We start from the raw sequence: 15400 nt of genomic DNA, 5'->3' as shown, positions 1-15400 counted from the left end.
ATCCACCTCATAAAATCTTGATCATAGCTTGCATTTTGAGGACACAAGAAAGGAAGAGCTAATTTCAAATGTCAAGGGTAGTTGAGATACTCAAAATAAGTTTGACAAACATGTGGCATTTAAATCATGTCCCCCACCATAAGGTGATGTCAGGTTGTAACATCAAGAACCTTCTAGAAACACTTTCTACAACATGTTATTTTGCTTTTTGTATATTTTCAACACATCATGGTTATCATGACCTCATCATTTACATCAAAGACAACAAAGTGTTGCCTCTTCCATGAAACTTTGCTCGGCCTTTGCCTTTCAAATTAAGCAAGGTGGCAAAACCACTATGGCGCTGCTTTTAATGAAGCTGCTAATGATAGGAAGAGCAGACACAGCTAACTCAAGATTTTAAACTCAGTAATGACCTTCCGAACAAATATTATTATTATTATTTTTAAAAGGTCGATTGGACCGAAAGCCAACAACACGGAAGGCTCCTTTGGTCGGAAAAGCGAAGCATCTTATGGTAGTACCAGAGGAGGAGCGGCAAAAGTAAGAGTGGCAACTTTTGGTTGGGACCAAAAATTCTAGCGAGGAAGAACGGTCCTCGGAGGACGTTGGAAAAAAGGGCCGAACTTCTATAATAAGAATCACGCGTGAAGGTTTAGCAAAAAGTCAACCAAAGGTTTTGACTGAGACTAGTCTTGGGTATGAAAAACTCCCGCGTGTTTATTCAGAGTCGTCGTCTTCTTCTTCTTCATCAATCGTCGTCTTTTCTTCATTTTTCTTCTTCATCATCTTCTTCATCTTCATCTTTCTTCTCCACCATCGCCATCCTTCCTCTGCCCCTTCAATCCCCAATTCTCTCGCATTTCCTTAGCCCTTCTTCCTTCACCACCCGCCATGGGTCAGCGGCCTCTTCTCTATAGCTTCGTCGCTCGTGGTCCCGTCGTCCTCGCCGAATATTCCGCCTTCACCGGCAACTTCAGCACTATTGCCCTCCAGTGCCTGCAGAATCTTCCTCGCGGCAGTACCAAGTTCACTTACACCTGCGATCATCACACTTTCAATTATCTCGTACACGATGGCTTCAGTACGCTTCCCTTTACAGGCCTTGTTTTCCCCTCAAACTTGCTTTGCTGTCTCTCGCGCAATCGCATGTTGTCCTGAAGGTGTGAGATTTCAAAGTTCTCAGGCTCAGATATCTAAATACTTGTGAACTCTTTAATTCCATTGTATCTGTGCACATGTTCGCCATTCTTCGCCTGCATGAATATGAACACGAACGCGCGCACATTTTTGGCATTGTATTACTGGTGGAAACCCAGAAGGGGTCAAAACCCACATCATGAAACACAAGGATGATTTACAAATCCCGCCAGAAAAATACCAAGGGGTAAAAGTAAAATATAAAAGATGGGAAAGAAGCAACTTCCGCCTTAAGTATGCTGATAATAGCTTCCGTGTCTAGAATTTTATTACAAGGGCTAAAGGCTGGTTGGTGCGCACACAAAGACATGTACACACACAAATCAATCTCAAAAACAGATGGAGAATACTTCTAACTACTGGAAGACTTTGGAAACAGGGGAATAGGCAGAGTATGAATGGCAGAGAAAACAAACTGGCTCCGGACATGGTATGTTTATAAGGCCCAAAATCTAGTCCAATTCAAAACCTCGGAGTGAAGTGGAATTGAGTAGGAAGGTAGCCAAAGAGTCAGAAAAGGAGGGAAAACTATAACGAAGCCGAAGATAATGAGTCGATTGCTCAAGAAAGAGTCGAGAGTACTAGCGACACCAAAGTATGTGATCAATTGTTGAGAACACTGCGACACAAAGTGAGTGTGTCGCTCTAGGGTTGACTCTATTGGTAATGCTCCAATCAGACAACCCCATAGACAGAGGCGTTTGAGAGGCAACTTGCTTTTCCAAATTCTTTGCAAAACAGATTTCCACCAAGCTGCAGATTTTGTAACGTGCCAGAATCTCTTAGCATAATCTTGAATCCATGGCGTTTGGATAATCAATTTCTAAGCCATAGCTGCTGTCAATTGGTGAAAAGAAAAGATCAAATAACCAGGAAGTGTCGGTCAAAAAGCCATTCCTGGAGACAATCGGTGGCCTCTATAATGGAGATAGGCTGCAACAGTAGAATCTTGTCCCACAATTTATACAAATACCTGTAGTATCATGTCAGAGAGAACCCGCCAAATACATCTGTGCTTCAACCCAAATTACAATTATGCATAGCTTAGGGGAAGGAGTAAAGCATGCCATGTGGATCCACAATGCCACTGATGTAATGAAAGGATAGACAAATGATAAGCCTTTCTGGGATAAGCAAGAGGTGGATCGAAAATGCCACTCCCGTGTATACTCTTCATGGCAAGTGAGTTACTCAAATGAGGAGGTCGACCAGACCATTACAAATGATAGTATTGCTTTCCAATCATCAATAAGAGCAGTGGCATATGGGCAACCTGAAATTCGGCCAAAGAACTGGCCAAAAACAACATCAGCATCATAAGAAGTGTTTTCATAGGACCACACAGAAAGGCCAGCATGGGTGCCCATGGCTTTAGTTGCCCTAGAAAATGTGGCAGGAGAGTGTCTGGATTTGCTTCCCAAGGCATGATAACAAATGTCAAGTATATTCACCTCTCCATGATATTTAGGTGAGCAAACCAGCTCACGTTTGAGTAAGTGAGGTGCTTTTTTATCAGCTGTTGTTTTCTATAGACATTCTAAAGTCAAAGACATAAACTGATCAATGTGCTTGTGAGACCAATGCAATAATGGGAGGTAAAACTGAATATAAGCTACAATGATGGGTCGCACAATCTTCAATTTGACATGTAATGCCATGTAGAAAGTTTCCAAGAAACAATCTTGCATCTGAGTTTTTTGAGCACCCAGGCAGTTTCATTGTTTAAAAGAGATATTCCAGCCCAAAGGATGACCAAGATGCCTGACAATATCAAATCACACCAGGCCTCATTATTTGATGCAAGTCCTTATGCTTTACAGGGAGTAATGCAGGTTTCTGAAATTAATGTTCAGCCCTGCAGCCAACCCATACAATGAGTGTGCTTTCATGAGCATATGCATATCATGATCAGTATTGCAGGGGAAGAAAAAACTGTCATCTGCATATGCTTGGGCGACAAATCGATCACCTATAGGCACTGAGATAAGCATTAGCAATGTAATACCACAGTGCCCAATATCAACACCAGGAGAAAAACTGATCAAAGTTTGGCCAAGGAGCATATCTGCCAAACAGCCAGAACTGCCTGGCAAAAGAGATCCGGAGAAAAGGAGCCCGAAGATAGCCCCGGAGTCAGGAAAGAAGACCACGAGCAACAGGGCAAGTCTATAGGAGATGGAAACCCATCTCTCTTGGATGTGAGCAGGTGGGGCAAGCTGAAGAAGCTATACCCTGAGCAGCCAACAAGGAACCGACCGACCAAACAGCGCCACAAGTAAAGGTACTGCTCCAAATATGGCGAAGAGACACCTTCCACCACTTAAGAGCCTACACACACACTTTTTTTTTGGTAAAATCCAGTGCAGTGTATTTATATTGTCATAACTTTACAAGAGGGAAAGTCTCCAAAAAATGGAGAGTATCCCACAGATCAGAAGCATAAAAAGAAAAGCTCAATGCAAGATGCATGCAGATCACCCTCATGGCAGGCATCATATAAAGATTGCCGCAATGAGGCTCTAAAATATTCATATGACTTTTGAAACTGGCGGCCCAAGTATGCCAAATTGTGCTCTTCCCAGATTGTCCAAAGCGCCCAATATCTCACCCATGAGAGAAAGAGGGAGTATTGAGATAAAGGCCTTCTAAATCTGCCAAATAGCCAAAAATGTTTCCCAAATATGTGACTCGGGAAACGGAGGCGAAGAAGATCTGAAATTTTCCCAAGGAGATTGCGAGTAGACGAGCAATGCCAAAGCAAATGAGGGACAGTCTCTGAAGGAGCATGACACCGTAAATAGGTGGGTGGTGCAATGTGACGTTTGGCAAGTGTGATGCCCACTGACAATGTGCCGGTCATGCATCTCCAATGAAAGAGTCTTTGTTTCAAAGGCATTTTACACCTCCATAATAGTCGGAGATTCTTCCGCCACCATGAAAGGGGCTGCCTGATATGCCATAGAGTATTAGCATATTGATGAATCCAAGGGGCAGGTTGAAGAAGCTTGTAGACTTTGATGGAGGTCAAAACAGGCAGAGGTATAGGACGAGAGCATGTAGCAACGGGGAACAATTGCCAATCCATTAGCCTGTGTGTGTCAGCCACAGGGGGAATAGGTAGAAATGGATGCAAGAGATCAGCAATTTTCTTCCATATCAATCTATGATGCATTCCCAAAGCATAAAGGGCAGTGGCCTGAGGAAAAGATAAGACATGGCCGTGATCATCTACCACATCATTGATGTATCTAATTCCCAATTTCATGAGATTATATGCCCGAACCGGTTCCTGTAAAGCAAGTGGAATGTCAAAAATGGCACTCCAATGAATACTTTCTTTCCTCATTGAGTTTGTCCCCAAATGATTATCAGGAGCCCATTTGACTTTAGAAAGCACTTGTTTCCAGTCCAATATCAGAGCAGTAGAAAAAGGGCATCCAGGAATCTTCCCGACAAATCTCCCAATGACAACCTCCCAATGATCAGTAGTCCAATGGCCATAAGCAGTTGTCCTCATGTTGACACACATGGATGCTATCATACAAGTCCATGGCTGCTTTTGACAGAAAAAGGTATGGAGCATAGTCGCCTTCCTTGCAAGTACATGATATCTGATATTTAATACATTAAGTCCTCCATGCATCCTAGGGGAACATACCATTTCCATCTTCAGCAGTCTCAATGCTTTCACTCCAGTTTTTGTCTTCCATAACATGAGATATCTCTGGAGGACCAATGTAGCAAAGGCAAAAAGAGCTGAACATAAGACATAACAATAGACTGGACTATTCTGAGCCTGACATGAAGTGGCCAAGTAGAAATTTTCCAATATTGCAATTTGTGTTGAATTCTTTGGAATATCCATTTTAGCTGCTGTTTTCTGGTGATATGCCATCCTATAGGATATCCCAAATGCCTGACTACATCTTTGGAATGCACTATCTGACCAGGCCAGAGAATAGAATGCCAGTCACATTGTTTCAGGGGAAGCAATTTGGATTTGTCAAAGTTGACATGCAATCCCGCTGCTAATCCATACAAAGATAATGTGGTCATAAGCATGCTGACTTCCCAAGGAGAATTCTGTGGCATAAAGAAGGAATCATCAGCGTATGCCTGTGCCAAAAAAGATGCAGCCCCAGGGATTTTAAGACCAGTCATCTGTCCTGTGTTTGTAAGATGATCAAGATACATCAATAGGGGATGAGTCGCAATGGCATAGAAAAGAGCACTAAGGGGGCAGCCCTGTCGGACTGATCTACCCAATATCCATGACCGAGATAGATGACTTCCGAGAATGCACTGGAAAGTAGATCCTGAATAAAGCCAATAGATTGCATTTGCTATCTTGGGACCAAACCCCAGCTTTGTCATGGTTTGAGAGATAAAATCCCATTGTACAGTGTCAAATGCCTTAGTAATATCTACCTGCAATATGAGCACATCTTGATTCGAGTACTTGGCATATTCAATTGCAGTCAATGCATTGGAGATATTGTCATAGATTTGTCTTCGCGGCACAAACCCATACTGATGAGGATGAAGGCCCGCATTCAGTATCCCATGAAGCCTATACACAATCATTTTGGCAATGAGTTTGTAAACTACAGGCATCAAAGTAATAGGCCTCCAATCTGACATACGATCACAGAGATTTTTTTTGGGCACAAGTTTAATTATTCCATGCTTCCAAAGGTGTGGCAATTGATTTTCTTGCCAGGCAACATTGATCATTTGTAAAAGAACATCTTTCAAATCATCCCAAAAAGAAATATAAAATTCCACTGTAAGACCATCCCAGCCCGGGGACTTGTATTTGCCAAGATGGGACAATGCATTATCAAGTTCCGTGTCAGTAAAAGGTCTCTCAAATAAAAGAGCATCATCCATTTTCACTATCCCAGAAACATATTGAAGAAATTCAATCCGCGCATCAGTCATTTGATTTGATGGGGGGCCAGGGGCAGAGAACAGTGTGTGGAAGTAATTTTGGCATTCATCTTGGAGATCAGAGAAGGAGTGCGTCCAAGAGCCATCTAGCTTCCTTACCCTTAGACATGAGTTTTTCTTTCGAGAGGCATGCAGTCCCTTGAAAAAGGCTTTGGATGAACAGCCCTTATCCATAAGGGACTTCATTCTTGCTCTAATCTGCCATTTGTGCAATTTCCGCTGATCATTATCAGTCAGTTTGATCCGGGCTTGTGAGAGGGAATCATTTTCTGATTCAGAAAGAGGCCTTAACTGTGAAAATTCAGTCAACTGTTGTGCTGTCCTTTTTGCCCATTTGACCTCGTTCCTCCATGTAGCCATGTGCCAGTTTCCAACACACACACACACACTCACACTTTCTTTTAGTCACACACACACACACACACACACACACACATTTTTTGGTGAAATTTCTTTTGCGTTATATTACAGAGTCACTATCCCAAAAAGGGAAGTGCCCAAGTACATCAAGAGAAAATCTCAATATAAGGCATAATACATCATGAGCTATGCACTTGGTCTGCAAGCAACAATCATAGAAACACACACACACACACACACTCACACACACATACACACATGCGCGCGCATGCGCACACACTTTTTTTTGTGAGAATAAATATTTTATACATCATGATCAATCAAATGAGATCGTTTGAAAAAAACGAAAGATGGAAAAGTAGGATCACCAAAGACTCTATTTTTCTGTACATCCATAGAGTCCAAAGTGCCCAGTAGCGCACCCAAACAAAAAATAAATCAAAACCCTATCTAGCGGGATGAAAACTAAATAATTAAAAGAACGTGCCAAAAGTAATAGTAGGAAATCTCGCTCGAAGCCCCTGACGAATGAGAGTGAGGAAATCGCAAGTATGTGGACAGTGTCAGAAAATGTGAAGCACAGATTCAGCAGAATGTAGACATCTGTGGAAAACAGCCGGGGCAATATGTCTATGCGTGAGTAACTGCCCAGATGGAAAAATGCTAAGTAGGACTCGCCAAAGGAAAAGCTGTTACCGAAGAGGGATTTTATAATGCCAAAGGAGACGCAGCCACTTTCTCCACCACTTTAGTGGGCAATCCATATGCCAAATAGAATTGGCTTTGTCAGAAACCCAAGGCGGATGTAACAGCACTTTATACAAAGAAGACACTATGATATGTGAGAGCTTCAAAGGACGGGCTGAAGAAGATGAAGAATGGAGAGTCCAATCCTCAAGCCTGTCCTGAAGTTCCAAATGAGGTACTGGCAAGAAAGGTTGAAGCATTTCTGAAATTTTATGCCATAAAGGACGATAATGAGCTCCCAAACCATACTTGCTAGCAGCCGCAGAAAAAGATAAAAGAGTGCCATTATCTTGAAGTACATCCACCACAGAAGAAATACCTTTGAAAGATATAAAATAAGAACACCTGGGTTCTTGTATTGCCAAAGGAGGGTGGAATACTTTGGACCAATAAATATTCTCAGCCCTCAGGGAATTTCCGGACAAAGAATTCCTGCCATTCCATTCCAAATGAGATAAAATATGCTTCCAATCAAGAAGCAAACGAGAGCTAAAAGGGCAGCCTTTGATCTTGCCTTGAATGGAGCCAAATAGAAAATTCCACAGTGTAGGCTGCCAATGCCCAAAAGCAGAAGTATCAATATGTAACAAAAGAGCGGATCATGAAAGCCCAAGGCTGATTCCCTTGCATAAACTGCAACATCATTTTCCCCCTGTGAGCAAGTATATGCATTTGAATATTGAGTATGTTCAAACCCCCGTGCATCTTTGGAGAACAGAGACGATGCATAGAGAGTAATCTGAGACTTTTCTTGCCATTTTTTGAACACCAGAATGCAGCGGCCACGTCAGCTGCCACACAGGCAGCCAATGCAATAGCCATGTCAGTAGCCACATAGGCTGCCACACCAGCGAGCCAGGTTGACTCTCACCCCCACAAATACCATGGCTTTGAATGGGGCATTGTGGGACATCGGGTAGAGAGCAACATGGTGGCCGCAGCAGCCACTCTAAAGATAGTTGGGTGGGTAGATATCCGAACATTCAGGGTCGCACCTACTCAGGCAATGGACATCATCTTGGGAGCCCAATGGTGGCACCCATTCGACCTGACTATCAGCACCACCTCAGCATTCCAAACTACGAGGGTAAGCTTTTTGCTTGGCTCAAGGATACTTTGCCTCGCCCTTTGATTTCAGCAATTCATATGGCACGAGAGATCCACCGAGGAGGTGAGGCGTACGTATTTACGTCAACTCGACTGGTATCGACACTCTAGCTAGGACCCTCGAACAAGAAGCTTTGCTTCAGTAGTACCAGGACATTTTCCTCACATTGTGCCTTCCTCTAGCTCTACCTCCGAGTCGGCCAAAGGATCATCGTATTGAGCTAGTTCCCAAATCATTAACCCTCCAGTAAGCACCCTTACCGTCTTAGCAAGACGATGGAAGAGGAGCTTGAGTAGTAGTTAGAGGAATCGTTGCGGAGTGGCATCATATGCCTTAGTATTCTCCATAGGCAGCTCCGATCCTCTTTGTCAAGAAGAAGGATAGTACAGCCCGGATGCGTGTGCACTGAACAAGGTGACAATCAAGAGCAGGCTTCCCATGCCGAGAATGGACTACATCTTGGAGCGCTTGAATGGGGCCAAGGTGTTCTCAAATATTGATCTGAAGAGTGGGTACAACCAGATCTGGGATCACGAGAGCGGGATATATTGTCACATGCACCCCTGCACTAGATGCAACGTGACATACTGGCTACATCGACAAGTGCGTAATAGTTCCCTAATAGGAGATTTTGTCGTATGCTGTGACCCCTTTGTGAGCCCTTGTTCAAGGACAGTCAGGCACAAGCTACATAAGTCAGTCTCTCAGCCATAGGTCAAGTCAGAAGATCAGTCCTTGTTCACTAGTACCCACTGGAGAACCGTAGGGTAGTGTTTCCTCTTAGGTTTAGGGATAGGTTTAGGTCCAGCCTAGGATAGGAGCCCTTTTGGGCCCACTCAGGGCTGGAACAAGTGAAGAGAATGGCAGGGGAAGGGCTGCCTTTATAGGCTACCCTACACCCCTCCCTAGGGCTGCCTTTATGGGGCCTAGTGCTGCCTTAATGGGGCCTAGGGATGCCATTTATGGGGCCAGCCAACCAGCCCCAAAAGCCCTATAAATAGGGGGCCTCCAAGCTCTCTTTCCTTATTCAGTTCCCCCCCTCCTTCGGCCTCCTACAGCTCCTCCTCAGTTCCCTCTGAACAGCCTGACGCTCACCCCCAGTGGCCGTCAGACCAGCCTCAGCCTTTGGCATCAGTTCAGCCCTCTAGGAAGGTGTTGATGGAGCACATCAGACAAGGAGTCGAGACAACGAACGAAGTAAGGTTTGGGGTCTGTTTCAGCAGCTCTTTTCAGTTATCTCTCACAGTTTTACACAGCTCATTCTCAGCTCTTTATTTCAGTCATCTCTCAGCTCTCTTATAGGATCTATCACTCCTAACTGTCACTCTCTAACTCACGTAGTAACCCTGCATTCCAGTGGACAGCACAAGTCTCTCCCTTGCCTTGCAAAAGCGTCCTACATTGTCAGTGTGGATAGCATCAAGGTCTCGGTATTGGTCGGCGTTGCCTCTCAGGTCTTTAGGTCTGCTATACACGTGCACTGTGAGCTCTTCAGAAGCGCGTTTTTCGTGCTCTCTCGAAGAGTGTTCTTTGTATTTCTCAGTTCTCCAAGTATAAAGCAAATTCTCCCCTGATTGGGGGAGGGGGTCCTCAGTGGGTATAGGGACCCAATCGGTTGTCGACTCTACTCTCTCTCTACCCTCATCTCCTTTCTGTCTCTATGGTGTACAACGCTAATTCCTCGCTAAAGGTTTAAAGAAGGTCTTGCTGTGAATTACATGATCAGATTACCGTTGCATGTTACATTGGTATCAGAGCTTTAGTCTGTATCTAGCTTGACTACCGCGAGTGTATGGTTGTGTTGAGATCCGGAAAGGACACACAATCAAGTGCCATGGAAGGGTCAGGAAAAGGACTCAACCTTGACTTTGAAGAGGAGAAAGACTACCAACAAGAAACGCTTCCGCCAAGAGCTCAAGAAGTGATGGCGAACCTTCTAGAGCAGAATCGGGTCCTCCTACAACAACTCGAAGAACATTCATCCAAGCTAGAAGAAAGCAGAAGACAACTGGACCAGACAAAACGACGTCTGGAGGAAAAAGAAGTAGAAAAGCCGCTAGAAGAAAGAGAAACCACAGATTTTGAAAAATTGTTGTTGTTGATGCGTGAGGAACGTAAAAATGAGGAGGTATTGCGATGTGCAAAGCTCGCCTAGGCAGAGAGGCAACAAAAGCTAGACCGATAGGCGATGCTTCTCCAACACAAACAGATGTTAGCCGCTATGCAGGCAAGTTTGAGCGTAGCAACCGTCACCGCCATAGCTTCGGCATCGGCAAAGGTAACAACTCACTCGGTCCACTCCAAATTTTTTTAAGTATGATGGTAAGTGTGACCATTCGGCAATTTTGTAATTTATTCATCAGTTTGTAGCTCATTTTTTGTTAGTGCTTATTCAAGATGAGCAAGACAAAGTCCACCTCGCAGCCTCTCATCTTACGGGTGAGGCGGTGACCTGTTGGCAACATTGTGCTAGCAAGCATACTAACCCAACAACGTTTAAGACGAATTTCGTTTGGGCAACGTTTGTGGCCGACCTCAAAGCCCGTTTTCTCCCACCCCAATATATGCTTAACGTGGAGGATTTTTTTTATTGTCTCTCCCAGAATGGTTTGCATGTGTTGACATACAGTAACAAGGTCATCACGGTGGCGTAGTAGTTGGACATGAGGGAGAGCGCCAAGATGAAGCAATTCATTCGAGGATTGGACACCAACATCCGTTATACCATTTGGAACTTCGACCCGCCGGATTACGAGTGGGCACTGACTCACACAGAATCAGGAGATGATGCTGAACGAAGGAAAGTCCAAGCAGGTCCAAAAAGATTCCAAAGCCCTGCAGCAGTCAAACAACACAGTGGGTAAGGATGAGAAGGACAACCAGTTCTAAAAGAAAGACGGCCAGGCTTTTGGTCAAAAGGAGTCCAAGCCCAAGATGACTCCGGATGAGAAGGCTAAAGCGGGCATTACGGGAGGCTATCTACAGTCCGACGAGTAGAAGCAATACCACCAAGAATATCGCTGCTTTCATTGCCACCACATTGCTGGGCATGGCAAGAAGGATTGTCCGAAGTGGCTTGCCGAGAAGGTTGCAAAAGCGTCCACTTCGTCCCTCTCGCCAATGTATTGGGGCTTCCAACCCCGCCTTCATCGTCAGTTATGAATGTCGTCTTCCTTGCTTTGAACGCCGTTTCCACAATGGTCTTTCAAGGTAAGAAGGAGAGCGATTTCTCAGATAAAAAGAAGGCGCTCATTCGAGCGTATGGCACAGCTAATGGGCATCAGTTTATTATCCTGTTTGATATGGGGAGTTCAGAAGATGCCATCTCCCCTCAGCTTGCCAAGATAGTGGGGTGCACCTTGGTGCCTCACGAGCTTGCAGTGGACGGGTTCACGCCCGGCTTGCGCACACGCATCACGCATAAGGCCATCCATTTCACGTTTTCAGTTCAGAAGGCCATGTTTACGCGGGATTTTATTTTGACTCCTTTGATGGGATGCGACATGATCCTCGGGATTCAATGGTTCCGTGAGCATGTACCGACGTCTGATTGGCGGCAGGACACCTTCACTATTGTGGAAGGTTTACTTGAGCCCGCGGTGATACGCGGCAATTGGAGCATATCAGGGATTCCGTTAATCTCGCATATTCAAGCAGGTCGTGCCGCCCGCAAGGGTGTCATGTGTGCACTTGTCTACGTCCAGTGCCAAATCACTACAGTTCAAGCCGCTCCTTCGATGGGGCAAGCAATGGTGGATCTACTCCAAGAGTTCCAAGACATCATGCTCCGGGATGATCTACCACCCCAGCTTTCTCCCAACCGACCGAAAGACCATCGCATTGATCTACTTCCGGACTCGACACCTCCAAGTAAGTTCCCGTATTTTCTTTCCAAGTCTATGGAGGGGGAGTTAAAGCAGCAATTGTCGCAATTACTGCATGCAAGGTTTATTAGACCTTCTTCGCCTTTTGCTGCACCCATTCTATTTGTGGCAAAGAAGGATAAGTTCTCACGTCTATGTGTCAACTACAGAGCATTCAATAAGCTTACAGTAAGCAACAAGTTTCCTATGCTCCGCATCGAGTACATCTTGGAACGACTCAATGGTGCAAATTTTTTCTCAAAGATTGACCTCAAGAGTGGTTACCATCAAGTCCGGATTTTTGAAGCTGACATCCTAAAGACAGCTTTCCGAACAGAGTGAGCTCATTACGAGTTCGTCATCATGCCCCTTGGTCTAAAGAATGCGCCACCAACATTCAACAAGATGATGTCATAGGTATTTGCAGAGTATATTGGGAAGTGCATGTTCATCTTTCTTGATGATATCCTTATCTTTTCCGCTATAGTCGAGCAGCATATTAAGAATGTGCGATGTGCCCTACAGTTATTACGTGATAACCAGCTATACGTCATCGCAAAAAAAAGTGAATTCGGCTTGCTGGAAATTCAGTATTTGGGCTACATCTTTAGTGCTCAAGGGATTCGATTGGACTCAGAGAAGATTCAAGCTATCACAAGTTGGGATGTCCCCACAACGGCTCAGGAGACCCGATTCTTTGTGGGTTTGTGTCAAGCATACAGCTCACACATGGATGGTTTCTCGACACACACAGTCCCTCTTACAGATTTACTCAAGGGGGTAAAGTTCAAGTCACAGGCAAAGCTTTGCAAGCCTTCCATGACTTGCAACGGCTGGCCATCCTCGACAACACCAGTTATAAAGATCGCCTCTTGGGATGATCCATTTCTGGTAAGATGCTAGCAATGTCGCCATCGGGGCTGTTTTACAGTAAGAAGATAGGCCTGTGGCATATTATAGCAGAAAGCTTAACGATGCCGAAAAGAACTATTCAGTTTATGATAGAGAGCTCCTCGGTGTCATCTAGGCATTAAAACATTGGAAGCCTTTCCTATACGGACGGACTTTCACGGTTAAGACATATCACCAAGCCCTGTGGCTTCAGACAATCCCTAGTGCGCAATGGAGCGATCGGCAACAACAGTGGAGCCAGATATTCTAGCAGTTTGGGGGAATGATTGAGTACGCTCCTGGAAAAAACAACCCCGTTGCCAACGCTCTTAGTCAGAAAGGTTCCATCCAGACCATTGAGCAGGCCACTGTGCTCGAAATCAAAGGAAAAGTATAATGGTATGGCGTTTCATATTTTGAAAGCATATTATCATGATGCTTAGGGAAAGTGGGAGCAGTTTCTTCCACTTGTGCAAGCCATTTGGAACGATACCTATTCTTCGAGTATTGGTCGCACACCTTATGAAGTGGCGTTTGGACGGCGTTTTACATAACTCCTCACCCGATGGTGTCTCCATCTCTTGAAGCCAACAAAACCACTGAATCAATGGCAGAGATTACGGAGTCTGTGAAAAGCCGCATCGCCAAAGCTCAAGCATCGTATACGCGCCAAGCTAACAAATCCAGACGAGATGTCTAGTATAAAGAGGGGCAATGGGTGTATTTACGCATTATCAAGTAAAGATTGAAGCAGGTGGGCAAGTGATGCCCTAAGCTGTCCTTCAGGAGCTTCGGACCATTCCCTATTATTTAGAAGATCAACGATGTCTCAATGAAGTTACTCCTTCCAGACAGTTGGACTATGCACAATATGTTTCATTTGGGTTGGCTGAAGCCATATTTTGGACCTCCTCTTTTAGAGATTTCCGACAAGCAACAACCTTAAGTTCTTGATGAAGCCGAAGTTCTTGAGCCAAAACAGATCCTTCTTCATAAATTCAAGCATGGGTTAGGATGCAGGATCCGGGAGTTTTACACAAGTTCCGTGATCGAGGTACCCATGAAGCAGTGTGGTTGGACGAAGATTTTTTCCAAGAGTTTCCCCAGATATTGGCGGCCTACTTGGAAGCAATGAACCTACCGCCAAGTTAAGGAGGGAATGTCACATGCACCCCTGCACTTGGGTGCAAAGTGACACACTGGCTACATCGACAAGTGCGTAATAGTTCCCTAATAGGAGATTTTGTCGTATGATGTGACCCCTGATGCCCTTTGGTCTCACAGGGGCACCTGTGTCATTCAATCGTATGATGCTCTAGGTCTTCAAACCTTTAATCGGTAAGAGTGTCTTTGTGTTCTTAGATGACATTTTGATTTTTCCGAAGGATCCCACGCAACATATGAAGCATGCTCAACCGTGTCTTCAACTCTTGAAGGACAATCAGTTATACATCAACACCAAGAAAAGATGTTTTTTCTTGGAGGAGGTACATTACTTGGGGTACATCATCACTCCGCTCGCCTGCACCCATCCAAGGTGAAAGATATAGTGGAGTGGGAGGTGGCTACCATAGCTCAAGAGGTTCGGATGTTTATGGGCATTTGCCAGGCATACAAGAAGCATATCAAGGACTTGGCAAAAATGCAATACCCATCAACGACCTTTTACAAGGAGTGAAGCCAAGAAACAGGCCATCACCTTCACTCCGACAGCTCTATCAGCCTTCGCCGAGTGGAAAGAGGCAATAATTAGAGCTGCGTGCCTAGCATTGGCACAATGGAATCAACCCTTTGATGTACGAACCGATGCCATCAATCATGCCATTGGAGCAGTCTTGGAGCAGATTCCAGAACGGTCGCCCAATTGCATTTCGGGGTGCAAGTTGATTCCAGCAGAGACCAAATATTAGTGTATGACAAGGAGTTATGTGTTGTCATCCATGCCCTAAAGACATGGAAACATTTTTTATATGGCCAAGATTTCATAGTTGGCATAGATCATCAGGCCTTGCGGTGGCTTCAGACCATGCTAGCCGCTCAATGTTTAGACTGCTAGACTTGATGGAGCTAGACTCTTCAGCAGTTTGGTGGTATCAACCAGGGTTAGAGAATGTCATGGCGGATGCTCTCAATAGACGGGGAATGGTCACTTCCATCTCCATAGTGCAGGAGTCCTACCATACTGATATCGATTTTGAGGTGCATTGGTACAAAGTCATGCTTGATGACCGTGTTAGAAATGACCCAACAGAGGGTACGCACAGCAGAAGGTTGATAGTAA

General features: G+C 44.8%; 1 protein-coding gene across 1 annotated transcript in view; it reads left to right on the top strand.

Annotated features, from left to right (window-relative positions):
* Positions 1-756: 756 nt before the first annotated feature.
* Positions 757-15400, top strand: part of LOC147882310 (vesicle-associated membrane protein 721-like) — a 46160-nt gene continuing 31516 nt past the window's right edge. The window contains exon 1 of the mRNA XM_087400374.1: positions 757-1084. Coding sequence (XP_087256500.1) covers positions 895-1084 — 190 coding nt within the window. The 5' untranslated portion in view covers positions 757-894. The remainder of the gene's footprint in view (positions 1085-15400) is intronic.

This window comes from Dipteris shenzhenensis, chromosome 29, assembly GCF_047967505.1.
Source record: "Dipteris shenzhenensis isolate YYH24624 ecotype China chromosome 29, Dip_SZ_1.0, whole genome shotgun sequence".
Lineage (NCBI taxonomy): Eukaryota > Viridiplantae > Streptophyta > Polypodiopsida > Gleicheniales > Dipteridaceae > Dipteris > Dipteris shenzhenensis.
The sequence above is the reverse complement of the archived record's forward strand: the minus strand, read 5'-3'. Positions and strand labels throughout refer to the sequence as shown.